Consider the following 26616-nt stretch of genomic DNA (forward strand, 5'->3'; position numbering starts at 1 on the left):
CTTTGATTGTGTGTTCTGGGTATGGCAGGGAAACAAGTCCTTTTTTTCCAGAGGAAAATGAGAAGCATTCAGGAAAGAAAAGCAAATTGTTGTGACACACACCCTTCACATGAGTCCCCTGATTCCTTAATGTTGCCAAGTTTGCAGAGCAAAAAGCAGCTCAGTGCTTTTCCTGTGTAAAAGGAGATCACCGTGGGGGGGTTAACGAGGTGCAAAACACAGGAGGCCAAATTCATAGAGAAGTTCAGCATTCCCTGCGCCCACTGACTTCAGCAGCAGAAACATGGGGTTATGTTTCCATAAAATACAAGCTGGTTGATGTTTAGCAAGTTCTGCCTGATTTTCCTCTTTGTTTAAGATGAAATTAAGTGTCATTTTTCTGGTTTGTGTCTTTTTGGGGTTGTTTTGTAGCTGAGAGTCTTCAAACTGGCCAAGTCCTGGCCCACTCTGAACATGCTGATAAAAATCATCGGTAACTCAGTGGGCGCTTTGGGGAACTTGACCTTGGTGCTGGCCATCATCGTGTTCATCTTCGCCGTGGTGGGCATGCAGCTCTTCGGCAAAAGCTACAAGGAGTGTGTCTGCAAGATCAATCCGGAGTGTGAGCTACCCCGCTGGCACATGCACGATTTCTTCCACTCCTTCCTTATTGTCTTCCGTGTGTTGTGTGGGGAATGGATTGAGACCATGTGGGATTGTATGGAAGTGGCGGGACAGGCCATGTGCTTGATTGTCTTCATGATGGTCATGGTCATCGGAAATTTAGTGGTCAGTAAATGGTTACTGATGGGCTTTCTTGGTTGCCTCTGGGTGGGGTAGAATGTGGGGAGACCACCGGACTTTGGGAGTCTCCTGGGGTCCTTCGTGGCCTCTGACGTGTGAACAGTCCCGTTGACTTCGGTAGCGGAATATTAAGGATGTGATTTCCTTGATAAGGACCGTAAACAGTTGCCCACAAATCAGGCATCCAAGCCCTTTGCAACAAAAGCCGGAGGTACAAAACCCTCAGTCGGAGGAGACAGGCCCACACCTTGCCTGAGGGCGTAAAAGAAGCTTAAAAGGAGCAAAATCTGGCTTTTCAAATGCCAGGAGAGGAAATAATTAGATATGCAGGGGAAGGTCCTGAAGTGTTAAAATCAGGTTGGAAGTTTCCTCTAAAATCTGCCCGCTGGCTCCGTCGTGAGGTGTCGTTGTGTGCAGGAACGGGCTGGTGAAGCTCCCCGGCCTGTTGTGTGGGAGGTTAGACTGGATCAGGATGGTTCCTTCTGGGCTTAAATTTTATGAAGAAAAAAGCTATGGAGGAAAATGTAAGCAAGAATGACATAGTGTAAACAGTTGCATATCTTAAAAGTAGTGTCGTGAGCTCTCTCTGAAAGGGCTTGTCTCACCAAGAGATTTTGACAACATAAATCTTGGCGACTATCACTAGGGCAAGGAAATAGAGCTGGGAGTGATGACCCAAAATGCCTGGATTTGGCCCATGTCATTTGAGCCAGAGGTGGGACTCAAATTGAATTTGGCGGCTGCTCAAATCGCTCTCTAACATCTGCAGTCAGGGACCCTTTTACCTGCCCCGAACCCGCTGAGACCAGGGCGGTTGTGCTGCGCGGGGCCTCCCTGGGCATGGAACGCGTTGCAGGACCAGCGTCTTGTTCCTTGAGCCCTCCGTAGGTCTGTAGGACACCAGAGCTGGTCCTCAGTGTGTCTGGAGACTCTGCAGCCCCTGTTAACACCAGCAGGACTCGGGCGGTTTAAACCCTCATATTCAGCTGTAGAAACGTGACCGTCGTGTGTCAGCTCTGCCAAGCGTGACCTCTTCTCCTTCAGGTGCTGAACCTCTTCTTGGCCTTGCTCCTGAGCTCCTTCAGCGCGGACAACTTGGCAGCGACAGATGACGACGGGGAGATGAACAACCTGCAGATTTCCGTTATTCGCATCAAGAAGGGCATTGCCTGGACCAAGGCGAAAGTGCGCGAGTTCATGCAGGCTCATTTCAAGCAGAGAGAGGCGGATGAGGTCAAACCCTTGGACGAGCTGTATGACAAGAAGGTGAACTGCATCGCTAACCACACAGGGGCCGATATCAACAGAGACATTGATTTTCAGAAGAACGGCAACGGCACGACGAGCGGAATTGGGAGCAGCGTGGAGAAGTACATCATAGATGAAGATCACATGTCGTTCATCAATAACCCCAATCTCACTGTCCGGGTACCTATTGCTGTAGGTGAATCGGATTTTGAAAACCTCAACACGGAAGATTTCAGCAGTGATACAGATCCTGATGGCAGCAAAGAGGTAGGATGAAACGCTAAGTATTCATTTAGTCATTTGACCTTCATGTGAGTGTCCGGAAGCATCTTGGGAGGGAGAACTAGATAGTTCCAGCACAAGACTTCAGTTTATATTATAATGTTGTCTTTGCACTCGAAACAGAAGTTTCTTGTGCTATGGAGAACCACAAATACTTACAAATGTATATAATGTAAATACTTCATGCTGTCTGTGCTGTTAACATGAGGGATAAGGGGGGTCAGGATCTTAACAAGGTGAATCTAGGAAACAGCTTCTGTTACAGTAAATCTGGGGAACATATTGCCGAGTCATCACAAAGTCTGATATTTGTTGGGAATTAATTATAGGTTGGATTGGGTTTTATTTTGTATTCAAGAAACTAGATGATACCAGCTCCTCTGAAGGCAGCACCATCGATATAAAGCCTGAGGTGGAAGAAGTCCCTGTGGAGGCACCGGAGGAGTACCTGGACCCAGATGCCTGTTTCACGGAAGGTAAGATGACTCTGAGGGTAGAAAGAAGCCTTTGAGGTGTTACCAGGACCCATGTCTGCTGTAAGCTTATCTTAAGCTTAGATCTCAGTCTAGATCAGGGCTGGCCCTCAGCTTATTTTGAGACCCTTCTTGGACCCTGCGTCGCAGGGGAATTAGTTTAGAAGAAATTGCAAATGAAGGCCTTGGAGATGTAGTTGCCATTGCCAGGATCTAGATGACCAAGGGCAAGTGGATAATTTGTACGATTGATGCCATGGGAAGCAGAAGAATCAAGGCCTTTGACACCATATCCCACAGCATTCTCCTGGAGAAGCTGCAGCTCATGGCCTGCATGGGTGGACTCTGCGATGGATAAAGAACTGGCCCAAAGGGTTGTGGTGAATGGAGCCAAATCCCGTTGTTGGCCGGTCACGAGTGGTCTCCCTAGGGCTCCATATTTCGGCCAGTTCTGTTTAATCTCTTTATCAATGATCTGGATGAGAGGATGAAGCGCACCCTGAGTAAGTTTGCAGATGACAGTGTTGATGTGCTGGAGGGTGGGAAGGCCATACAGAGGGATCTGGCCCAGCTGGATTGATGGGCTGAGGCCAGTTGTCTGAGGTTCAACAAGGCCAAGTGCCGGGTCCTGCACTTGGGTCACAACAACCTCATGAACGCTACAGGCTGGGGAAGAGCGGCTGGAAAAGGCCCTGGGGGTGTTGGTGACAGCGGCTGAACACGAGCCAGCGTGTGCCCAGGTGGCCAAGAGGCCACCAGCATCCTTGCTGGTACCAGCATCGGTGTGGCCAGCAGGCCCAGGGCAGCGACCGTCCTGTGCTGGGAATGGGGAGGAAAAACCGCGAATCCTGCGGGCAGTTTTGGGCCCCTCACGCCAAGAAAGGCCTTGAGGTGCTGGAGCGAGTTGAGAGAAGGGAACGGAGCTGGTGAGGGGCTGGAGCACAAGTGTGATGGGAGCGGCTGAGGGAGCTGGGGGTTCAGCTGGAGAACAGGAGCTGAGGGGAGACCTTCTGATCTCTGACCTGCCTGGAAGGAGCTTGGAGCATGGAGGGGGTTGGTTTCTGCTCCCAAGTGATAGAACAAGAGGAAACGGCCTCAAGTTGTGCCAGGGGAGGTTTAGATTGGATATTAGAAAAATTCTTCCCGGAAAGGGCTGTGGGGCATTGGAACAGGCTGCCCAGGGCAGTGGTGGCGTCACCATCCCTGGAGGGGTTTAAAAGGCGTTTAGAAGAGGTTTAGGGACACGGTTTAGTGCTGGAGTTGGGTTTTGGTTGGACTCGGTGATCCTGAGGGTCACTTCCAACTGAAATGATTCCATGATTCTATGAACCTGGCTTCGAGTGGAGTTTTTTTTCCCTTCTGTGTCTGGCCTCAATGTCTTTCAGGAGCTGATCCATTACAGGTATTCCCATGGCAAAGATATTCTAAATGGTTCAAGGTTATTTTATCAGCAAGTTTTCCATTCCTCTTCTGTCAAGTGCATGGATTCCTCACCAAGTATAACGAGCTTAGTCTGCTCGCGAATTGATGTTCATTCAGGTGCCCAGATACATAAGTGGAGAAAGTAACCATAAAATTCTCAAGAAAACATGAGTTTTAACTGAAACTCAGCATTTTTAAATAGAGGTGGCATCAAAACTGCTTCTAGACAATGACAATTTTATGTTCCTACATTGTTTCATTCGTTACCTAAGGAAAGTGGGGCTCATTCTGTCCCCGTTCCAGGTTGTATGCAGCGCTGCAAGTGCTGCCAGGTGAACATTGAGGAAGGGCTGGGGAAGTCGTGGTGGACCCTGAGGAAAACGTGTTTCCTGATTGTGGAACACAACTGGTTTGAGACTTTCATCATCTTCATGATCCTCCTGAGCAGTGGTGCTCTGGTGAGTAAAACAGAGAAATCCGCGTCGCTCGGTTGCGTTAAGCCAGGGGGCGTTTAGTTGGGAAAGGCGTGTGGAGGAAATGGGGTGAGGAAGCAAGCTGGGGGGATTTCTGCTTGGAAAACAATACCAGCTCCATTGTGGTGGGTACAAAAGCCTTTATTTAATGATTTTTATTTAGTCTAAATTAAGAATAAAGACCAAAAGCCTGCGAATCTGGGTTCTGACCGTAGCTTGGCTAGGAACCTGAAGATTTTGGACAAAGTCAGCCTGTATCTATGTCTCATTTTCACCTTCCTGAACAAGAATATTTATACTTCCCTTTATTCACTTTCCCATCTCTGCAGACCTTCTTCACCTTATAGTGTCACATAGACACAAACAACTCTCTATATAATATATATGATATAATTATATCATATACTAATCACTATATTTGTTTGTTTTCACGCAGTACACCCCGTGTTTAGTAGATGGGGTCGTACAGCTTTGAGCCACCTTAGGAGTTTCAGGCCAGAAGTCCACAACAATTCCTGTCCCACAGCAGTAGCCTGGTTTTCTTTACCAGCACAGCTTTCATAGTAATTAACACTCTGATTGCCAATTAACTCGGCCCTTTTGGATGTGCTGAGCTGCAGAGAAAACCTGCTTGTGTGTGTTATTGTAGTGACAGCAGTTGCTGAATGTTTAGATATAAAGGCTTGTACTCCAATCCCTAAAAAACAGGAAAGTTCTTGTGTTATTTATTCAGAACTTCCCTTTTTTCCTCCTTTTTTTTTTTTTGGTTTGGTGTTGCCGTCTTGTGACTACTAGAGCAGCACTGTATAAGAAACGTAATTCCGCTGCTCGTCTCAGTATCGTTTGAATAAGTTTCTGGATAATGACATTGAAAAATGGAATAAATCCGATACAATGACACAGTTACCTGGTTATTTCCCAGGCTTTTGAGGATATTTACATAGAGCAGAGGAAAACCATCCGGACCATCCTGGAGTACGCGGACAAGGTCTTCACGTACATCTTCATACTGGAGATGCTGCTCAAGTGGTGTGCGTACGGCTTCGTCAAGTTCTTCACCAACGCCTGGTGCTGGCTGGATTTCCTCATCGTGGCTGTATGTATCCTCTCCTCATTTCTGGGTGGCAAACAAAATGGTAGTTAGAAAAATGCTGGGGTAATGTTTTCTCTGGAGAAATGTCCTTACCAAATCGTGTATTTAAAGAGGATTTAGTCTCACGTATCTGTGCATTGCCAAAACAAGGATAAAACCCTTGAGCCCTTTGAGTATTGCTGGTGGTTCCCCTACAACTCTGGAATTTCTGCCCTGCAGAGACACTTTTGCTCCGCTGAAAAGATTGTTTTGAAGGGGCCTGCACACGTGTTGAGCTGCTGGAAGGTGTTGACAGTGAGAGGACTCGCGCAGGTGTGATATTCCTTGGTGACACCTTTTCTGTAATCAATTATTTGCATTATTAACGATAAGGGGATGATGAGACAGGCAGAATCTTCCCATCCTACCACCTGTTCTGAGCGTTGGGCGCGGATATTTGTGAAAACTTTAGTAGTTTGAAAGCTTATTATGCAAAATGAAGTTCAACGTCATCCTTCTCCTGTTAAAAAGATCTAATGCCCACGAGAGAAAAAGCTGGACTGTACCAAATCAGAAAGTTTGCTGAGGAGAGATCGTAGCGTGAACGAGGGACACGGTCGGGCTGGGCCGTTCAGCACGCGATCGCCCTGGGATTGCTCTGCAGAACGTCTTGGGAGGGAGAATAAATTTGAAAATGAAAAGAAGACAATAGAGGGAAGTGTTGGCAATAAATTTGGCTCTGAAGCACAGCAAGGGCATTTAAAAGAAATGGAATTTCTGCTGTCAGAAGTGTCAGAAAATTTTGGAATTCAATAGGACTTGAAGTCCAAAGAATTTCAAAGCAAGGAACTTTAGAATCCCGAGTGCTTGGAGTCTTGTAAAACATTTCATCACATCTGCTTGTGAATCAGTGTCCTTAGTGAATGCCCCAAGCAAGTATAAAAAAAAAAGTTAAAATTTTTTCTAAGCTTCTTGTTTGGAACATTTTGAATATGATTCAGTTATGGCAAGTTGCTGTGCAGTGACATTATCGCTCCGGAAATATTTCTGAGTAGGTGGAGGAACTGTGCTTGGAATTTGGGGCAGGAGCGACTTGAGATGTCTACATTTCCTAGAGAAAACTGAATTTTAAATTTTTTTTTTTTAAGTCCCCTGTGATCCCCTTAACACCTTTCCTTTTAGCACACATCTTGAAGTATTAATTCTTCTTTTCTGAAAAATAACCCTGTGCCTGTCCTGCTTTTGAGGAGAGTGTTCCAGCAAATGAAATTCTTTGGGGTATTGAATTAAAAAGACGACCAGCAGCTGGGCACAAAAATAGCATGCCCAGGCTTTCTGCTTCGCGGTGTGAGTTGAATTCCAGCTGTTGGGAACAAAGCGCAGTTTAATTGTCAGATTTGTTACAAGTTTCACTTTCTTCCCGAGTATCTGGCCACTGGTGGAGTAAAGATAAGGACCCTCCCAGTCAGGTAACACATTGGAACGAGTGCACATGGACCAGGAGCCTGAAGTCCCAGGGCTTGAGGAAAAATTCCTCTTTTTCTCTTGGTGTCTCAGACAGGAGAGTTGCACGTTTTCTTGTGCAAAAAATCCAAAACGTGAATTTGAGATGCCAAAGTATCACTCAGCAAGATCTCAGCTATTCGTCATGTCCTCTGTTAAATCAAACTTTTTTTGGACAAATTTTCTAATGTGACGTAAACGGGGTTTGAGTGAAGTCAGACTGGCAGCCGTAACTAATGGAGAACAAGCCTTTGCATCATAACAACGCTTTTGAATGTTGTTTTTCAGGTTTGCTAGCATTGTCAAATAACCCTCCTCCTTTGATCCTCAAAGTTTGCTGGGTGTATTTGTGAAGACAGAGTCTTTTTCTGGGTAATAACGAAGGCTTGTGCTTTGCAGTCAATCTGGGATTCCTTTTGTCTGCCATCAGTGCTGCGGTGTCTCTGTCCGAGTGTCCCGAGAGAACAAAACTCAAAAGACCCCATGAAAGTCAAACCAGCCTTTAGTGGGTTTATTCCCTACCGGGAACCGAGGTGTTATCCCCAGGGAAGCAGCTCTGAAAGTGAGGATTCAGTGAGTTACCCTGTGTTATATTTACGGGGTAAACCGCTGTAGTTCTTTGTTTATGGCCCACACCTCCCATCCCATCCGCGTTTTGAAATTTGGGACCAGGAATTTTATGGACCCACGTTGCTGTGGTCTCGATCCCGTCCTAATTAGGCCGATCACAAAGGCTTCGTCGTAAACCTCTGGGACACCCCTGGCATGTTTTGAATCGGTGTCATTTTAAAATCAGAAAACCACGTGGAAAGAACAGAGCGTGTTGCCATATATTGTGGCCATTTATTTTGGGGCAGATCTGAAGACAGAAGAAGCATGAAGCACAGGCACAAGCAGTAAAATAAGATGAAATCTTATAAATTGATAAGATAAAGATAAGATGAAGGTTTTCCCTCATGCTTGTGCATTTGAAATCTGGTCCTGGAATATGTGTGGAATAACGAGCATCCTTATAATTAATTTCATGTTATTATCTTAATATACCTTTTCTAAAAAAACAGTGATAAATGGGAAGTGTCCTATTCTGAGAATTAAGCTGAAAAACCCACCTGCTAGAAGAGGAGGTCTCATGTTTTTCCATTATTTGTTGCAGTATATTGATGTCTTTTCTTTCCTCCTTAAAAAAGGTTGACATATTTGTTTCTTATCTGCGTCTGTAACGTGATACCGGCCAAAACCAGAAAATAGTGGGATGCTGGTGCAATGGCATCTGTAGATGTTATTTACAAATGGCCGAGTCCCGTCTGGTGTGATCTAAAGCGTTTTCCGTTGGCTCGCGTCGGAACGGACGGCTGCCCCGAACACACGTGCCAGGTCCAAAAGTAGATGGTCTCAGGCTTTTTAGGCTTTTGGTAACGCAGGGCTTAAACCTGCGGGACGCTGAGCCGCGCTTGGTACCGGCTGGTCAAGGTTGTTGGGTAGTTCGCAGGGGTAGAGCCTAAACGTGGTTCCAGGCTGCTAAAGCAAAGGGGTCGTGTTTGTGGCCATGGTGTTGAAAATGGCAATGAGGTTGTTGCCAGCGGTAGGAGCCCCAGTAGCCCCACAATCCCCGCGCACCTCGGTTCGCCCGCCCGTGAAATGGGCCTGACCCGTCCTCATCCTCGGGGACGCTCGCAGACGTCACCGCAACTCCCAGCGGGCAAAAAAGCGCCTGACGGTGACTCGGTGTTGCAAGCAGAGCGAACATCCCCGTCCTCGGGTTTCGGGCAGCAGGAGGTGGACTCGGCTGCCTCGGCGCCGTGCGTGGTGGGCTCGGTGTTCGTGTTTTTCGGAATTGTTGTGGCAGCAGCAGACGCGGGCGCAGGCCCGTCCCGGAGGCCGCAGCGCCGCCCAGCCCCAGCATCGCGAGACGAGTTGAGCGCAGTTCGTGCAGTGTGTGTATTTATCTGTATTCTTTCCCATAGGTACCTTTAACATTTGTCTGGCTTAAGTTTAATGGGAGCCGCTGGGATCCTGCAGACAGTAAAGGGCGAGGGTAAGGTTTTTGTCATCGTTTGGGCTCTTCCTTCGACAGACCCCTTCTCCGTCTGTGTGTCTCTGCCTCTCTCTCACTTCTCTTTCCCCTCTGTTCTTTTCTTACGCCTTTCTCAACCGCATTATTTCCTTCCAGGTCGTTTCAGTCAAGTGAAGTAGGCAGCTGGTGTCATGTCTTCGGTATTTATTCTGGGGGCCGCCCAGGCTGGTAGTCTGGGCTGGGCAATCAGTGCTAGGGGATTCATTCTAACAGTCTGGAACCTTTTCTTTCTTTTTCTTTTTTTTTTTTCTTTCTTTCTTTCTTTTCTTTTTTTTTTTTTTTTTTCTGTTTTCTGTGTAGGTCTCTTTAGTCAGCCTTATAGCTAATGCCCTGGGCTACTCGGAACTAGGTGCCATAAAGTCCCTTAGGACACTAAGAGCTTTGAGGCCTTTAAGAGCGTTGTCCCGATTTGAGGGGATGAGGGTAAGATGCCATTAGCAGCTGATCCTTCTGCATGCCTGTGGAGCGGTTTTTTTTAAGCATGCTAGAACTGATCAAAACTGGTGGAAAGAAAAAAAAAAAAAAAAAAAAAATTTCCAAACAGAATCATGATGCAGCTGCTGACTCGATCACCTCGACCGTGGATGTCCCCTCACCCGCCCACCGCTGCACCCTCCCCTCCTAAGAAAGGGAGATGCATTAAGCTGCCTCATTACATTAATTACTGGCCCAAACCACATGCCATTTGTAGACAATGTTTAACACTTGGCTGTTCTCATTTAGCCTGGCTTTGACCTCTAGCATCCGAGGGGGCTTCTCAGCTGTGATTTTTTTTTTTATCTAGGGAGAATCACCAGGTGCAAAGAAGCAGAATTTGAACCAGCTCAGTGTCTCCAGCCCCTCTAGGTGTTGGCCGCTGGTGGAATTGGATTGAAAGCCTGTGTCAGAGGGGGTTTTTTTAAAAATGCAATCTGCCTGCAAGGGGGTAAAAGGCTGTTTCCTTTCTCGGATCACTGCAGGAAGGGACTGGCGGGGAGCTCAGCTCTTTGAAAAAAAGGCTTTGGTTTAATTCCTCTTGTTGCACCTTGTTGTTCTCGGTCCAGTCCGGCGGGACTGGAAGCCTTGTCTGATAGTGAAGCTTTTCCTTCCCACTCCCTCCCTCTGCCCGTGCTTTACGGTCCCTGTCCTGTCGCTGTGGAACCAGCACCGAAGCACAAGCAAAGCATTGAACTTAACGAGCTTTCCTCAAATTGGTAGACAGCACCGCTGCCTTGGGGATTTGCAATTATTGCAGCGTCTCGTTACTTTGCCACTGATATCCTCTATTTTGGTGCTTTTTTTTTTTCTGTATGGGACTGAAATAGTCTCGTAAGAACACGCAAAAAAATTGGTTTTGTTTAGTAAAGGGCATGTTGTATTAACGGGTTTCCCAGTTGCACTTAGAACAAGAATGTGGGTCTTTTGTGCTAAATCCCAGTTAGCTCACAATTAGAGATATTACAAGAGGTAAAATGATGTATTTAAAAAAAAAAAAAAAAAAAGAGGGAAGAGAATAGAAGTCGCAGTTTTACTTCGGAGTCTGGCTGGAGCAATTCCACCTGGACCCTTCTGCTCTCCTTTGAATTTGCTGTAGCGTAACTGGGCACAAAACAGCGCAAGAGACTCGATGAGCTGAGCAGGGATCCTCAAATTCCACAGGAATTTCTTTATAAAGAAATAAATGTCATCATAACAAATCCAAAGAGGGTTCTTGCTTCCCTAATACGTTATCCTGCTGTTATTTCTTTGTGTCAGTTTGCTTAATTCTAAACTTTATTCTATAATACAGGCACAAAGGATGAAAACTTTTCCATCGGCACAAAGCCAGAGCTTATTCTGGGCTGCGTTCAGGTCCCACCTAAGAGGAGAAAACCTAGCACTAAACCTGTAGATATTAAAAGCTATTTTTAAGCCATGATTTCTAAGGCACAATCAGGAAATTCTCATGCTTAAATTGGGAGACTACAGCCCTGTTAGTTACCTAAACCCAATTATTTTCCTTTGTTTTGACCTCAAGACAAGTGTTGCTGCCCCATATCACCAAAACAATTCTTCTGAGCCAGAGAACAGAGATTCAAAATGCATTTGCAAAGGAAACAGAAAATGTAGTTCTTTGCTTTTCTCTACTCCATAGTAATCTGCATTTTCAAGAGCTTGCTCTGCTCTTCAGTTGTTCAGGGAGTTTGACAGTAATGCTATGAAACGTGCATGCAATCTTGTCAGTCTGCACACAAAAGCCATGTTCCTTCTCTCAGATCTTTTTGCTGTATAAATTGAACGTAATTTAAGTGACCACATTTCAGGAGGATGTGACGTTTCTTTCGCTTCTCGCGATGAGCTGCAATAAACCAGCGTTTTGATATTTGAAGGATCTTAACCCAAAAAGGCGCAGTGCTGGTCGGCAGCGGAGCGACCGATTGGGACGAAGGCAGAACGAAAGCAAAGGCGCGTAGAGCCTGACCCTAATCCGGGTCTTCATACCTCCCTGGGTATGCAGTGATGAATTAACGGCGTCATTTAGCAGTTGGATTGCTAATTAATGTCTAGATGACTCTTGCCTTCGATCTTCCTTCCTGCTGAGGGTGGAGGACAAGCGCTCGCTGCAGAGCTGGTGCTGTGGGTGGTGGTTTCATCCAGCAAAGGGATGGAGGAGCAGGGGGGACACTGGGGACCAGGAGCGGCTGTGGCTCCGTGAGGACCCCGAGGCGCCGTGGCATTGATTCGCCTTTCAAAACTAAGACGAAGGCGTAAAACCAGTTTAGATTCTGTTCACCTATTAAAGGAATCTAAATTAGGAGATCATGATAAAAGATTTAACATCCTGCTGACCGAACTATTAAAAAGCCCGACAGCGTCTGTTGTGTCGGGGATGCTCAGGGACGTGGCGCTCCCGAACTCCGCAAGGCTGAACGTGGGAGATGGTGGAAGATGCGAGCTCTGACAGAACCCAGCATCGCCGCGTTTGCCGCCGTTTGGAGGAAGGAACATGGCTTTTCTGTCCTCTTGAGCCTGCATAGCCGCATGCTCAGCTGTCTGCCTGACACACCATGACTGGCCTTGCTTAATCACAAATAGAACCTCGATGTTTACGGCGACTCGCTGCTTAGTTTTACCAGAGCAACGCTGGGCCTGGGCCTGTCCCCACCGGAGCCGGAGCCGCCGCGTTTGCTGGGGAGCTCGGTGGGAGCAGGAGCCGGGCTTGGAAGTGATAACAGCCTTGTTTGAAAGTGGGGAATGGCCGTAAGGGCCACTGGCTGATAAATCCGGGCAAATCCCTGAGGAAAAGTTTCCTCAAACTCGGCTCTGAGAAAATTGTAGCTTAGGAGCCTGGTCGTAACTGAGAAGAGAGTCTGAGCCTCACTCCGTAATGTCCCCCTCTCCCTTTTGGCGACTGCAATTCTTTAAAATAATTGTTTAACTAAAGGAGTAACAATGCAAAATCAAACCCAGTAAATCCGACAAGCTGGCCTGTTTTATTTGAAAAACAGTGCTTCATAGGTGGCTTTGAAGCAGAATTTTTGACCGCTTGGACTAAGTTCACTGCCAACTTCTGCGTGGAGTAACCGCCACCGATCCGTCAGTGGCCTTACCCCCAATTCCCCCCCCAAAAACAGCTGTATTGATGCTCGCTGTTCCTGCCTCGTGTTTTATACTGAAACTTTTTCCCACCCCTTCCAACACAGGTGGTTGTCAACGCCTTGGTTGGCGCTATCCCTTCCATTATGAATGTGTTGTTGGTCTGCCTTATCTTCTGGCTGATTTTCAGCATTATGGGGGTTAACCTGTTTGCCGGGAAATATCATTACTGCTTTAATGAAACAGCTGAGGAGCGCTTTGAAGTAGAAATTGTTAACAACAAGACAGACTGCGAAGCACTGATGCCACCCAACTCCACCGAGATTCGATGGAAGAATGTGAAAATTAACTTTGACAACGTCGGGGCAGGATATCTGGCTCTTCTGCAAGTCGTAAGTGTTGCTTTCGCCATCTCCCTGGTTAGTAGTGGTAAATACAAGCTGCTTCTCGTGCGTTTTGCCTCCTTCCCTCTCTCCGTGAAAGGCAGCGTCCCATTAATCCCACTCGGGTTCGGGTCTAGAATAAAATTGCCCTTCCCAGCACGGCAACTCTGCTCTTCAAAGAGTCTGCCAAACCTTCCAGGGGACAACAGTAAACCTGGTTAGATTAACTTAGATTCATTCCATTTAGATTCGTTCCATTTGAGATTCATTCCGTTTAGATTCATTCCGTTTAGATTCATTCCGTTTAGATTCAATGAAAAGAGAAATATTTAAGGGATATTAAAGTTCGCTATACGGGGCGATCAAGAGTGGCAGGGGATCCCTGCCATAGCTGGCACAGATCAGACTTATTTTTTCCCTTCGGGTGAATTCTGAATGTGTGTTTTCTTTGCCAGGCTACTTTCAAGGGCTGGATGGACATCATGTATGCGGCAGTAGACTCCAGAAAGGTAAAGTCGCTTAAGCACAAACCCACCTCCCAGTATTTCACTCTGCTGTTTTGCTTGAGTAAAATCAAGAGGAAAAATGGTAGAACTCTGCTTATGTTATGGGTTTAATGCTGTGATTGTTTCATTTGCTCTGGCAGGGTGATAAGTTAAAAGATGCTCAAGAAAATCCCCAAAAAAGGCAGAGCTCTGGTTGCTTTAGGGGCAGGGAAACTCCTGCTGGAGTAGAAATACAGTGAAGAAAGGAATACAGTGAAGCTACATATTTCGTCATCAGAATAAATCATAGGGAGGAATTAGCTCAAAGGTCCTGCCTGAACCTTGCATGGGAGCCCAAGTGTTGGTTTGAGTGCAGTTTTGAAATGATGTCTGGCTTGGAGCTCTTTCTTCAGGCACTTGTCTTGTTCTTGCATGCTGGACTCATGCAAATACCATGACTTTCTTTTTGCTTTCCAATTCTTTCTCCTTCTCTTTGTTTTATATAAAAATATTTTTAAATGGATTTTCTCGTCTTACACGGACTGCAGGGTTGGAGACAAGTAGTGAGACTGTCAGGATGGTGTAAAAAATGTTCTTCTCTTTTTGATCAGCTGATGGTCTTAATGGTCCTCTTCAGAAGAAAGAGCGATGTCTTCGTTTTGACAGTGCTTGTCATTACAATGATAATTTCCTTTGTGATTAGCAAACTGGTTATATATTTTATGGGCACTGACCTCGTTAACGGGGAAAGTCAGTTTAAACGGTAGCATATTATATTTCTGAGTGTTAGATTGCCATCCTCCCAGTACATATATACAATATACATGCATATACTTTTGCTTTACTTTAAACACTGTGAGGACATTGTTTTCCATATATAACTACAGCTTTATAAAGCATGATGCCTTGCATGGGAATACTTGGTATCGTGACCAATCTCATTTTGACTATATTGGTCTTTGAAATGTCATTTCTTTCTCTTTTCATCTCCCATTCAGCAAGAACAGCAGCCCAAATATGAGGACAACATTTACATGTACATATATTTTGTTATCTTCATTATCTTCGGCTCCTTTTTCACCCTGAACTTGTTCATTGGTGTCATCATCGACAACTTCAATCAACAAAAGAAAAAGATAAGTGATCTGTGTTTGCTGATTAGGAGAGGAGCTGAGGCCTGTTAGAGGAATGTTGAGTCTTCAGGCTGCTGGGGTTTTTCTGCAAAATAAAGGCCAAGGACCCTTTAGTTTGGGGCACAATGCCCCCTTTTTAGAGCTTTGGGCTGCAGAACCCCTGTGACTCTTAGTGCATCGCTCTGCCCAGCCCCACCGAGACCGGCACAACAGGCTCAGGGAGCCCAGAACTTCATGTAAAACTCTTCAGATGTTTTTCCCAGACTACATTTTCATGCATTTCTGGTTTGGGGGGGGGGTTTGCCTTGACTAAAATATAGAGACTGGGAATAAGGTGTTTTCCGTGGCCCTCCCTTAGATACTGCTTTTTTTCTCTGTAAGTCAAGCTGAGAATTTGCACAGAACCCGCTAACCAGCCTGACAGCTCCGCAGCCTGTTGGTCACAAAGGAGACAGAGGGGATGGGAAAGGAGGTTGTGCAATAAAGCGGGTTATTCATGGGAAAAATCCTCCCTTTTATTTCAAGGAAAATCAGTACGCCTTGGGTATTCGTGTAAGTTCTTTCTGTCTGAAATAGCTGCCACCAACTTCCCATATGGCAGGTATCCTCATGACTTAGCTGGGATGTTATTCCTTTTCCTTCTGGTGGACGAGCTGATTGTAACCAGTTTTCCTTTCGCCCCTTTACTTTGGAGGTCAAGATATTTTCATGACAGAAGAACAAAAGAAGTACTATAATGCCATGAAAAAACTGGGCTCAAAGAAGCCTCAGAAACCTATTCCCCGACCTCTGGTGAGTACGTTATAAAGGGAACTAACTGAAAGAAAAAAAAACCCTGCAGAGCAGGTTTCAAAGGAGCTACGGCTCCAAAAGCATCCTTTGTTCTGGACTCCGCATCCCCGTGTTCTTGTCATTCAGGTATGATCTGAGAGAGGTTAAAACGCTACAGCTGTGGTTGTTGTTAATCGGTTGGATCACTTGAATCAAACAAACAATCTGAAAATGCCTGTCTGGCTGTGAGGCTGTAGATGGAGAGTAGGAGCCCTCCTGGTATTAGCGAGCGGAGTCCTGGATGTTGAGGTCGAGCTCAGGAGCTCTGCAGCCGTCACCGCTGCGAGGTGGACCTGGCTGCGTCCTCCACTTGTGAACCGAAGGGCATCACCTGCCTTTGGTCTCAACAAAGAGGAAAATATGCTGGTAATAGGGCTGTGGTGGCATGTTCAGGGTATAAATAAGAGCATTTTCCTACCTTTCCCATAAACAGATGGAACTGTGGCTGGAGTTCACCTTCAAAGCTTTGTAAGATACTGAAAAAACTACGTCCTCATCCCTGTTTCCACCAACAGTGAAATAATTTGTTAACTGATGGTAGATTGTGGTTCAAACTGATTTGGTTCGTTGTCTCTCTCCTGTTGCACAGAACCGCATTCAAGGAGCCGTCTTTGACTTTGTGACTCAGCAAGCGTTTGATATTGTCATCATGATGCTCATTTGCCTCAACATGGTGACCATGATGGTGGAGACGGACACGCAAAGCAAGCAGATGGAGGACATCCTGTACTGGATCAACTTCGTGTTTGTCATCTTCTTCACCTGTGAGTGTGTGCTGAAGATGTTCGCCTTGCGGCACTATTATTTCACCATCGGGTGGAACATTTTTGACTTCGTGGTTGTGATTCTGTCCATCGTGGGTAAGTGCGACACCAGTTAGAGGTCTGTGAGTGCTCGGTGTTTGCAGAGTAGAGCACGTTCATGTCTTTGAAGGGCATATAGTGGTAGCAGGACTTCTGCCTTCTCTTTTTAGCCTTCTGACGAGATTGTGGCAGAATTTGGCAGCTTGAAGCCCTGACTAATGCACCCCCATCCCTCTGTTCTGACTTTCATTTACAGTTGTATGGAGTAAAACATTTGACAATTACTGTCCCTGTCTTTAAAAACAGAACTTTTACTCACTTCATCAGAATGTTATAATGCTTACTAACCACTGAAAATACCATTGCAGTGCTTCCTACATCAGCATGTGATTTGCACTCTTGTTTTCACTTCGGTTGAATGTTGAATCAGCCAGTTTCCTCCAACAGGTTTTTGGGTTTTAGCAGCTAATCTGTAAAATATGTATAACCTCACAGATACAACAGGGTCACTCAGCTCTGCCCAGTAATACTGACAAAGCACCAACATTTAGAGACTGTCCTGCAGTCTAAAACTCGGATCCAGGTTTGTCTGCTGCTTGAAATAAGATTTATCTTACATTTTAGCACCTTCAAAATAGAGTCCGTAGCCTGACTCCCATGGCAGAGTTGGGCACCCAGAGCGAGACACCTCCAAGAAACGTCTCATCCATCCTCGTCCAGGTGGAACGAATCACTCTGCAGCTGTACCTGCCTCCCTCTCCGTTTAGGAGAATATTTAGGGAGACAGAGCAGCCAGCTAAGACTTACCTGCCTGCAGGTGAGACCTCTTAATCACATAGAATCGTCTTGGTTGGAAAAGACCTTTAAGATCATGGAGTCCAACCAAAAATCTGGCCAAGGTGTTCTGCGTGCCCAGTCCCTTGACTAGGTTCGGAAGAAGCAGCAGACCACACGTCTCCATTGTCACACTTGTCCCTTCTCTTCTTCTCTAGGAATGTTCCTGGCTGAAATCATTGAGAAGTATTTTGTGTCGCCCACTCTCTTCCGAGTCATCCGACTGGCTCGCATTGGACGTATCCTGCGTTTGATCAAAGGAGCCAAAGGAATCCGCACCTTGCTTTTTGCCTTAATGATGTCCTTGCCTGCCTTGTTCAACATTGGCCTCTTGCTCTTCTTGGTCATGTTCATCTTCTCCATCTTTGGCATGTCAAACTTTGCCTACGTCAAGCATGAGGCTGGCATAGACGATATGTTCAATTTTGAGACCTTTGGCAACAGCATGATCTGCTTGTTCCAGATCACCACGTCGGCCGGTTGGGACGGCCTGCTGCTGCCCATCCTGAACCGGCCGCCAGACTGCGACCTGGACAAGGAGCACCCTGGGAGTGGGTTTAAGGGGGATTGTGGGAACCCTTCGGTGGGGATATTTTTCTTTGTGAGTTATATTATCATCTCCTTCCTCATCGTGGTCAACATGTACATCGCCATCATCCTGGAGAACTTCAGCGTGGCGACGGAGGAGAGCGCGGACCCGCTAAGCGAGGACGACTTTGAGACCTTCTACGAGATCTGGGAGAAGTTCGACCCCGATGCCACGCAGTTCATAGAGTACAGCAAGCTCGCGGACTTTGCCGACGCTTTGGAGCATCCTCTCCGCGTCCCAAAACCCAACACCATCGAACTCATCGCCATGGACCTGCCGATGGTAAGTGGAGACAGGATCCACTGTTTGGACATCCTCTTTGCCTTCACCAAACGTGTCCTGGGGGACAGCGGGGAGCTGGATATACTGAGACAACAGATGGAGGAAAGATTTGTGGCGTCCAACCCTTCCAAAGTGTCTTATGAGCCCATCACGACGACACTGCGGCGTAAGCAAGAAGAGGTATCCGCAGTGGTTATCCAGAGGGCTTACAGGGCTCGTTTAGCAAGGCGAGGCTTTATTAGCCGCAGGCCGGTCTCCACGAAACTGGAAAACGGAGGAGCAAACAGGGAGAAAAAAGAAGGCACCCCCTCTACCGCGTCCCTCCCGTCCTACGACAGTGTCACCAAACCCGAGAAGGAGAAACAACAGCGGGCGGAGGAAGGAAGACGAGAAAGAGCAAAAAGGCAAAAAGACGTCAGGGAATCCAAGTGTTGAGATAAAATAATAGAATTGTACAAATTTAAAATACTTGCAAGTGAAAAAAGATTGTTTACAAACTCTCATGAAATATATCAAAATGCAGAACAGCTGTGGAGACACTTACCTGAAGATCTTATACCAAACATAGTCTGCTTACTGTGTGACAGTGTTGCATCTAAAGCAGTGACCTACCACCTGTTGAAAGGACCCTTGTAAACAAACATTTAAACACAAAAAAAAGGAAAAAAAAAAAGGATTTTCTATTGTTTGGGCAGGTGGATACTGCATGTTCCACATCAGTCAATGCAACTTAGGACAAACAAGCAAAATAAAACACACACACGCACACACACACACACACACACACAGAGAAAACCTGCTGCTGGGATTCATATATTTTCCAAAGCAGCCAAAAGTGGATTTTATTTTCCCATTTTGTTGATTATTATTGAAAGAAAACCCAAAAGTCACAAAGTTAAAGGGTTTGTTCATGCAAAACTAGATTTGCATTTAGTTAAGCAGAAAAAAAAAAAAAAAAAAGAAGAAAAAAATGTTAAAACAAGTAAAACAAAAAAAAAAAAGGAAAAAAGAAACAAACCGCCCATTTAGCCCATGCCATTTAATTCTCATGGTTTATTTGATATTTATTATCTACATTCTACTTTCTCCATGGGCTTTACTTGGTTTGGGAGATGGGGTATCGGGTACCTTCAGCCTGGGGCCAGCTCGGGCTGATTCCCCCCCAAAAAAGTGCTCGTTCAATGCATAGAAGCGATTTGCATGACGGCATGCGGTGCCAGGGACCATGCATGAGGAACCATCCCACCCGCCACTCCAACCTGCCCGCAGCAGCGCGTTAAGCCATAGATCCACTGACCACACTGTATTTGGAGAGAAACTTTAACAATAATCATGCCCTTCACTGGTATTTCCCAGTTCTTAGTGATTTTTTCATAGACCCGCCAGTAGGAGAAAAAAAACCAACGACAACAGCAAAAAGAGACAAGCAGATTAAATAATTGTGTGTGGATGTTTGACAACTTGTCTTTATTTTTTCTTTCCATACAACCATCTTTTTTGCACACTGAAGTATAACAAACCTAAATGCTGCTCTGGACCTCATCCGAGGGGAGGTGATAAAAACTGAGAACGGCTTGTTATGGCACCATAAAACCAAAATCGTAGGGCTTAAATACCAGTCAGCAAGTTTATTTATATCCTGCAATACTTATCATTAATTATTATTCAGCCTCCATCCTGCAGCATAGACACTTTTTTTTTTTTTTGGTAGAGATAAGTGCTAAAAAATGTAGCATCTTATCTCCGCTGGTAGAAATTTAGGGAGCTTATACCCAAAGCAATCCCAGTCGCGGGGCTGGGGACGGGGACGTGAACAGCGGCGCTCGGTTGTCCCGTGTCCAGCGGGATTCCTGCTGGGACGCGGGTGCTTTTTCCAAAACCCTCAACCCTTCCTCCCTCGGTACCGGTTTTTGCAGCTCTGCACTTCGCTGCTGCGAGGTTTGGGTTTTTTCTCGCTTCTGCGGCCCCGAGGGTTCTGAGCAAGCGGCAGCGCGGGGTGAGGAGCCGCCTCTCAGGTGCCTTCGCTTTTTTTCCCCCATTTCTTACATTTTTCACAGAGCGGGGACTAAATCGGCCCCGCAGGTTGGGTAGGAATCGGAGCTACCTCTTGCCAAGTCTCGCTGCAGCAGTAACTAATGCCACAAAAACATCACGAGCCACGTCCAACTATTAATTTTGCTCAGTGACCAGACTCGGGCATCCCCAGATCCTCTTTCCCAGTGAATTAAACCGCCTCGTGGCCGCTGCTCTGGTTGAGACGGTCGGTCGGGGCCAGCGCGGGGCTTCTTCAGCGGGGCCTGTTGTGGCAGGACAAGGAGTGATGGGTTTAAACTGGAAGAGCGGAGATTCAGGCCAGACATGAGGAAGGAATTTCTTATGCTGAGGGTGGTGAGACCCTGGGATGCACAGGGTGACATCCTCTCGCATCGTCGCGGCCTTTCCGGACTTAAAAGGGGTTGGGAAGAAATATGGGGACAGATTTCTGAGCAGGGCCTGTTGCGATGGGACAAGGGGTGATGGTTTTAAACTAAAAGAGAGGAGATTCAGGCTGGATAAAAGGAAATTGTTGGCCCTGAGGGTGGGGAGAGCCCGGCCCAGGTTGGCCAGAGAGGTGGTGGCTGAACCATCCCTGGAGACATCCCAGGCCAGGCTGGACGGGGCTCTGAGCACCCTGAGCTGGTGCAGATGTCCCTGCTCATGGCGGGGGGGGATAAGGTGACATTTGAGGGTCCCTTCCACCCAAACCCGCCCGTGATTCCGTGATTCCCAAGGGTACGAGGCAGCACCGCGGCGGGTCGGACGGAATCGAGGGGTCGGTGCCGCTGCCCGAGCCCGGGGGGTGCAGAGGGTGAGCGTTGGGACACGGACCGAGTTACGGGTACCCAGAATAGCAGGAAATCAAAAAAAAAAAAGACAACAGGATGGCAGGACGGATCTCGGTTTGCATAATCTCACAACCCAGCAAATGACAGGAGTCACTTCAAAATTAATTTAAAGAACACACAAAAAAGGCAGGAAGCCATCCAGCCATCGGCGCCACGTCGGGCAGCGCGGCCATCGCCACAGCCAGGAACCTTTTCTACCCCGCCAGCTCTCGTCCCACTTGCTCCTAGGATAGGATGTATAATAACAAAGGAAAATGACATACATATGTACAGGCTACATTGTAAACAGCACAAAGAAAAAGACAAAAATAGCTGAAAAGTGTGGTTGAACTTTTTAAGAGAATATTATAAATACTGTAATATATCATTTTATTTTATCGGCATGCCGTTTTGTAAATACAAAGAACTACAAAAATAATAGAATGGCTTCTGGCTTATGCCATTGTCCATGTTTATTTTTATTTTTTTAATATTTTTTCTGTTTTCCTTAGGCTTCAGATAGCCAGTAAATGTCCCCCGAAGAAAAAAAGAAAAAAAAATAAACAAATCCTTACCCCTTCAACTAGGTTCTGAAAAAAGCTTTGTTGCAAATGATCTTTGCTACAGCAAAAGTAAATATTTTTGGGGTTCCAATGTGCAATAAGTTGACCACTTCTATGCAAGATTTGGCTAAACTTCATAATTGTTCTTAAGCTGGGCTATGGACTCGCAGGTGAAGCTTGGTACGGTTAGCGTTCTTGCTGGCAGTTTCCTGAAGCTACTCAGATACTTTAAAATAAAGAAGTCCCTTCAAACGATGTATCTATATTTATTTTTTTAACGTCAGGTCTGTACGAAGCGCAGGAGGCCAGTGGCACGGCCGGTCAGCGTTTTGCTGCGAAAGAATTAGGAATTTCTTCAGCTCTTCCTTGGCTGGAGTCGCTCTGCTCAGAGAAGAGCTCCGTGGGGTTTTGGGGTTGTATTTCTCGGTTTTCTCCCCAGGGCAGATGTTCCCGTCGGCCGCGGGTCGGGGCTGCGGTTTCGCATCTTCGCTGGGGAAGCCGAGGACAGAGGAAACCTTGGGCAAGCGTTAGAACAGTCGTGTCAGACCCAAACCTGCGAATTCGAACGCGTACACGGGATTTATATTCTGCATTTGGGGTTGTGGGAATAACTCAAAGGTGATGGTGTCAAAAAGGTGTCGCCAAAAATCGTGACGACAAGTAGCTCTCTTCCCTTCCTCGCTCATGAAATCCTCCCTTTGGGGCTATTTTGGGATCCTCTTCTTCCAAGAGCGGAGGGGAAGGGTGATAAAGAAATACCAGTTCAAGCTGCTTTATTCACTTGTCCTGTCCGCCTTTTTTTAAAATATAGAAGCCAATGTTGAACAAAACAAATTATAATAAACCCATGATGTTACATAGAGGCCACACCCGAGTTTGAATTATTTAATTTTCTGCCGAAAAAAAATGTTAAAGCTGTAAAAGATCAATAGTGAAGATTAGTGTATTAGAAATTGCATGGTGGCTCATAATGATCTTACCCAACATGATTAACAATTACGTTGCTATAAGCCAAAAGAAAATAAAATAAATGTTACCCTTTTCACTGTACAAGGTAAGGTTGTCTCGGTGTCCCAATTATTTGACTGGTTCCATTTTCCTCCCCCTCCATCTCCTCCAGATTTCCTTCGAGGGCCTTTTTAGTGTGTTTTTAGCTGAAATGTGCAGCAGAGAGCAGAGGGAGCCGCGGTAGAAGCTGGTGGAAGGGACTTGGGCCTGGTATTAGTGGTGGGTCCCCACGGCTCGGCCTTGTCCCCCGGCAGGGCTGTGGGGACCGGTGCTGTCGGGGTCGGTGTCGCCGTTGGGGGTCAGTGTGGGTCCGTGGGGACCGATGCTGTCGGGGTCAGTGCGGGTCCGTGGGGACCGATGCTGTCGGGGGTCAGTGTGGGTCCGTGGGGACCGATGCTGTTGGGGTCAGTGTGGGTCCGTGGGGACCGATGCTGTCGGGGTCAGTGTTGCTGTCGGGGTCAGTGTGGGTCCGTGGGGACCGATGCTGTCGGGGTCAGTGCGGGTCCGTGGGGACCGATGCTGTCGGGGTCAGTGTGGGTCCGTGGGGACCGATGCTGTCGGGGGTCAGTGTGGGTCCGTGGGGACCGATGCTGTTGGGGTCAGTGTGGGTCCGTGGGGACCGATGCTGTCTTGGGTCAGTGTGGGTCCGTGGGGACTGATGCTGTTGGGGGTCAGTGTGGGTCCATGGGGACCGATGCTGTCGGGGGTCAGTGTGGGTCCGTGGGGACTGATGCTGTTGGGGGTCAGTGCGGGTCCGTGGGGACCGATGCTGTCGGGGTCAGTGTTGCTGTCGGGGTCAGTGTGGGTCCGTGGGGACCGATGCTGTCGGGGCCAGTGTTGCTGTCGGGGGTCAGTGCGGGTCCCTGGGGACCCCCACTGTTGGGGTCAGTCTCTGTGTGGGGCTCCCATCCTGGGGACAAGCGGGTGTCCCCGGACAAATCCAGCTCCACGCACAGGGGACGGCTCCGCTGCTGGAGCTGCTCTGGCCAGGGAGGACTCTGCTCGGTGGTGTTTAACCCCGTAGCCCGTCATTTACACTGAAAATCACTTAAAAAAGGAGCCAGAGCAGATCTAGAGCTGCCAGCGAGCCCCTGCCCAGCGGCTGCCGGCCCTTGGGGACCTCCCCGTGTCACCCTTGCTTGGGCACGTCCCCGGCAGACCCCAACCTCACGTCCCTGCTCTCCTGAATCAACACTTACCCAGCGGGGTCCCGGGACGGGGACAGGGCCAGATCTGTGGGGACCCTCCCCACAGCCGTGGGGTCCTTCGGGACCTCAGTTGGGGGGCGGCAGGTGGCAGGTGACACCCCCAGCCCGGCGTCACCCATGGGACAGCTCGGCCTCCTCCCAGGGCAGCGTTCAACCTGAACTTGTCGCGAGTCAAATGGCTGAGGATGGCACCTTGAAGCTATTTTTCCTATTCAACATTTTGGTCCAATTTCTCCGATAAACGTGAACGTTGGTGCTTAGAGAAGGCCGGCTGGCGCTGCAGGACGGGGAGGGTGGCACCTCACTGGGCCAACATGTCACACTAAGCTAACAAGACTGGGTTGGGTTTTTTTGTTTTTAAATGAGTAAAATGAAACAAACCCCATTTCCCCTTTGCCAGTTCGCTGCGTGTCGGAATTTCTGAGCGGCGTGTGTGCGGATGGGCGTGCGGAGCCGCCGGGGCAGGAGGACTCGGCCTCCTGTCCCCGTTCTACCCATCTGTGCTCGTTCCCTACCTCACAGGGGTGTTGTGAGGCTTAATTAGCGACCGAGTGTAACGAATCAGAACTCACGGGCACCGAGGTGTGCGGAGTCGGAGCTGGGCACTGGGGGGGTGACCAAAATGCTGCTACAAACATCCTGACCCGGCCCAGCTCCCACCACCCACCTCCCGCCGTCGGGCCAGCGCTGTCTTTCCACTTTGCTCACGTAAATTGTTCACGATGCTGGGTTTTTTATTTTTCCCCATGCTGTATTTGCTCCCTACTTTCGCTCGTACGTTCTATTCTCTGTTCTGTTTTACATGAAGGAAGGAGGAGGATGAAGGTGGCTGGGGGAGGGAGGAGGAAGGTGATCAAACAGCACGCTGGGAGTTCGATGTCTGAACTTTGAGTTCCTTTGTACTGTACATCTTTTTACTTTGGAATTTGCAATAAAGAGGTACGTCCATCTTGTTTTAACGACTTCTCCTGGCTGCCCTGTCATTCTGTTCCCTTTGCACAGCAGCAACCACCCTCCCCGCACCCCCGAAATCCCACCGGCCCAGCCCAGACAGGGCATCGCTTCTGGAGCAGGAAGGCTGGACCCTGGCGGTGGCTTTACAGAGTCGGGCCGATCTGGAGCGTGGAGGTCCAGATCCAGCCTCTGCCGCGTTGGAGAAGCTGGGCTCCGCACCGGGGGGGAAAACTTCACGACTTAGAAACCCACACGGTCTCAGCGCAAAGCTCGGCCCAGCCCCAGTGGAGCATGTTCAGGCTTTTTGTGCTTTAGGGAGGCTCTGCTGGGAGGAGCGGCTGGGAGAGTTGGCTGTTCAGCTGGAGGAGAGAAGCTCCGGGGAGACCTTAGTGCGGCCTTTCCAGACTTAAAAGGGGCCTAAAGAAAGATGGGGACAGACTTTTGAGCAGGGCCTGTTGCGATAGGACAAGGGGTGATGGTTTTCAACTCAAGGAGGGAGATTCAGGTTGGATAAAAGGAAATTGTTGGCCCTGAGGGTGGTGAGAGCCTGGCCCAGGTTGGCCAGAGAGGTGGTGGCTGAACCATCCCTGGAGACATCCCAGGCCAGGCTGGACGGGGCTCTGAGCACCCTGAGCGGGTGCAGATGTCCCTGCTCATGGCAGGGGGGGCACTGGGGGAGCTGGGACGGTCCCTTCAACCCAAACCCTTCTGTGATTCTGTAATTCTGAATTGCATTACGGGACATTTTCTGCCACAACCGCTCCCAAGAGCTCTGCAACCCCCAGCAGCACCTTTGGCTGTCGGAGGACCAGCCCTCTTTCCGCTCCAGGGTGAACGCCGTTGTCCCTTCCAGCTCTAACACCATCAGACACACAGTTCTGCTCCTCGCCATCCCCCGACACGGGGCTGAGCTGCTCATCGTGCTGCCCGCGGCCGAGGCAGCCGCGCCGCAGCGCAGCAGATGGCAAAACAGCCTTTTTTCCCCAGGAGCCGCGATTCCCGGGCCGGGGCGGCAGCAGCGCGAGCGGGGCGGCCGCTGAGCCCTTGACCTTCACTGCGGGCAGGAGCCGCCCCAGAGCAGCAGCTCCGTGCCAGGAACCGGCTGCGCTGGTGCTTCAGGAAACGACATTCTCTGGGGGCACTGGGTACAATTTCATTTAGGAAAAAAAAAAAAAAAATTACATAGAAGTTAACTGTTTCGCTTGTCTTTTAAAGCCACGCTCAGGGTTATTTGTCCTTCTCTTTCTTCTCCAGTACTTGCATGCCGCTGGTTGATCGATGCAAGCCATTTCTTGATACAAAACGCAGGTTTTAATTCTAATGACAGCGATGCAGACGGCTGTAAGCAGATCCAAAGCACTTTGGGTCCCCACTCCCCTCTGTGTTGCTCTATTTGATTCCAGCGGTGGGGAGAGGCCGCAGGGCCCGGGGTCCTGGCAGCATCACCTGGGGACCTCCAGCATTTGTGGGTTTAGGGCTGTGCACACACAAAAAGGCAGCAAAGCAGCTCAGCACCGTGTGCAAATGTCCGGATATTTGCAGTTTTCCCTATGCAGCTGCTTTCTCCAGCGGGTCACATCCTGCCCTCCCCGGCGCCATCCGCGACACAAACCCCAGCCAAGCCTCGCTGTAACGCACAGCCTGTGGGCTTTAGTTATTTCATGGGAATTCCTTGGCTGAGAAATGGAGAGAAAAAAACCAAAAGTGTCAGTAAGAGACAGAATAAGAAGGGAGCGATGCCCGCAGACCATCAGCAGCTCCTTGGCCCCCTCAGCTCCTGGTGCCAGAAAAGCC

General features: G+C 48.1%; 1 protein-coding gene across 6 annotated transcripts in view; it reads left to right on the forward strand.

Annotated features, from left to right (window-relative positions):
• Positions 1–21904, forward strand: part of SCN8A (sodium voltage-gated channel alpha subunit 8) — a 57138-nt gene extending 35234 nt beyond the window's left edge. For all 6 annotated transcript variants that reach the window (XM_065654480.1, XM_065654477.1, XM_065654476.1 and 3 more), the window contains 12 exons: positions 412–768; positions 1828–2298; positions 2672–2789; positions 4512–4666; positions 5604–5777; positions 9631–9753; positions 12993–13277; positions 13724–13777; positions 14752–14889; positions 15574–15678; positions 16307–16577; positions 17513–21904. In XM_065654480.1, coding sequence (XP_065510552.1) covers positions 412–768; positions 1828–2298; positions 2672–2789; positions 4512–4666; positions 5604–5777; positions 9631–9753; positions 12993–13277; positions 13724–13777; positions 14752–14889; positions 15574–15678; positions 16307–16577; positions 17513–18660 — 3399 coding nt within the window. In that variant the 3' untranslated portion in view covers positions 18661–21904. The remainder of the gene's footprint in view (positions 1–411; positions 769–1827; positions 2299–2671; positions 2790–4511; positions 4667–5603; positions 5778–9630; positions 9754–12992; positions 13278–13723; positions 13778–14751; positions 14890–15573; positions 15679–16306; positions 16578–17512) is intronic.
• Positions 21905–26616: the final 4712 nt, after the last annotated feature.

Source organism: Caloenas nicobarica, chromosome 33 (genome assembly GCF_036013445.1).
Source record: "Caloenas nicobarica isolate bCalNic1 chromosome 33, bCalNic1.hap1, whole genome shotgun sequence".
Lineage (NCBI taxonomy): Eukaryota > Metazoa > Chordata > Aves > Columbiformes > Columbidae > Caloenas > Caloenas nicobarica.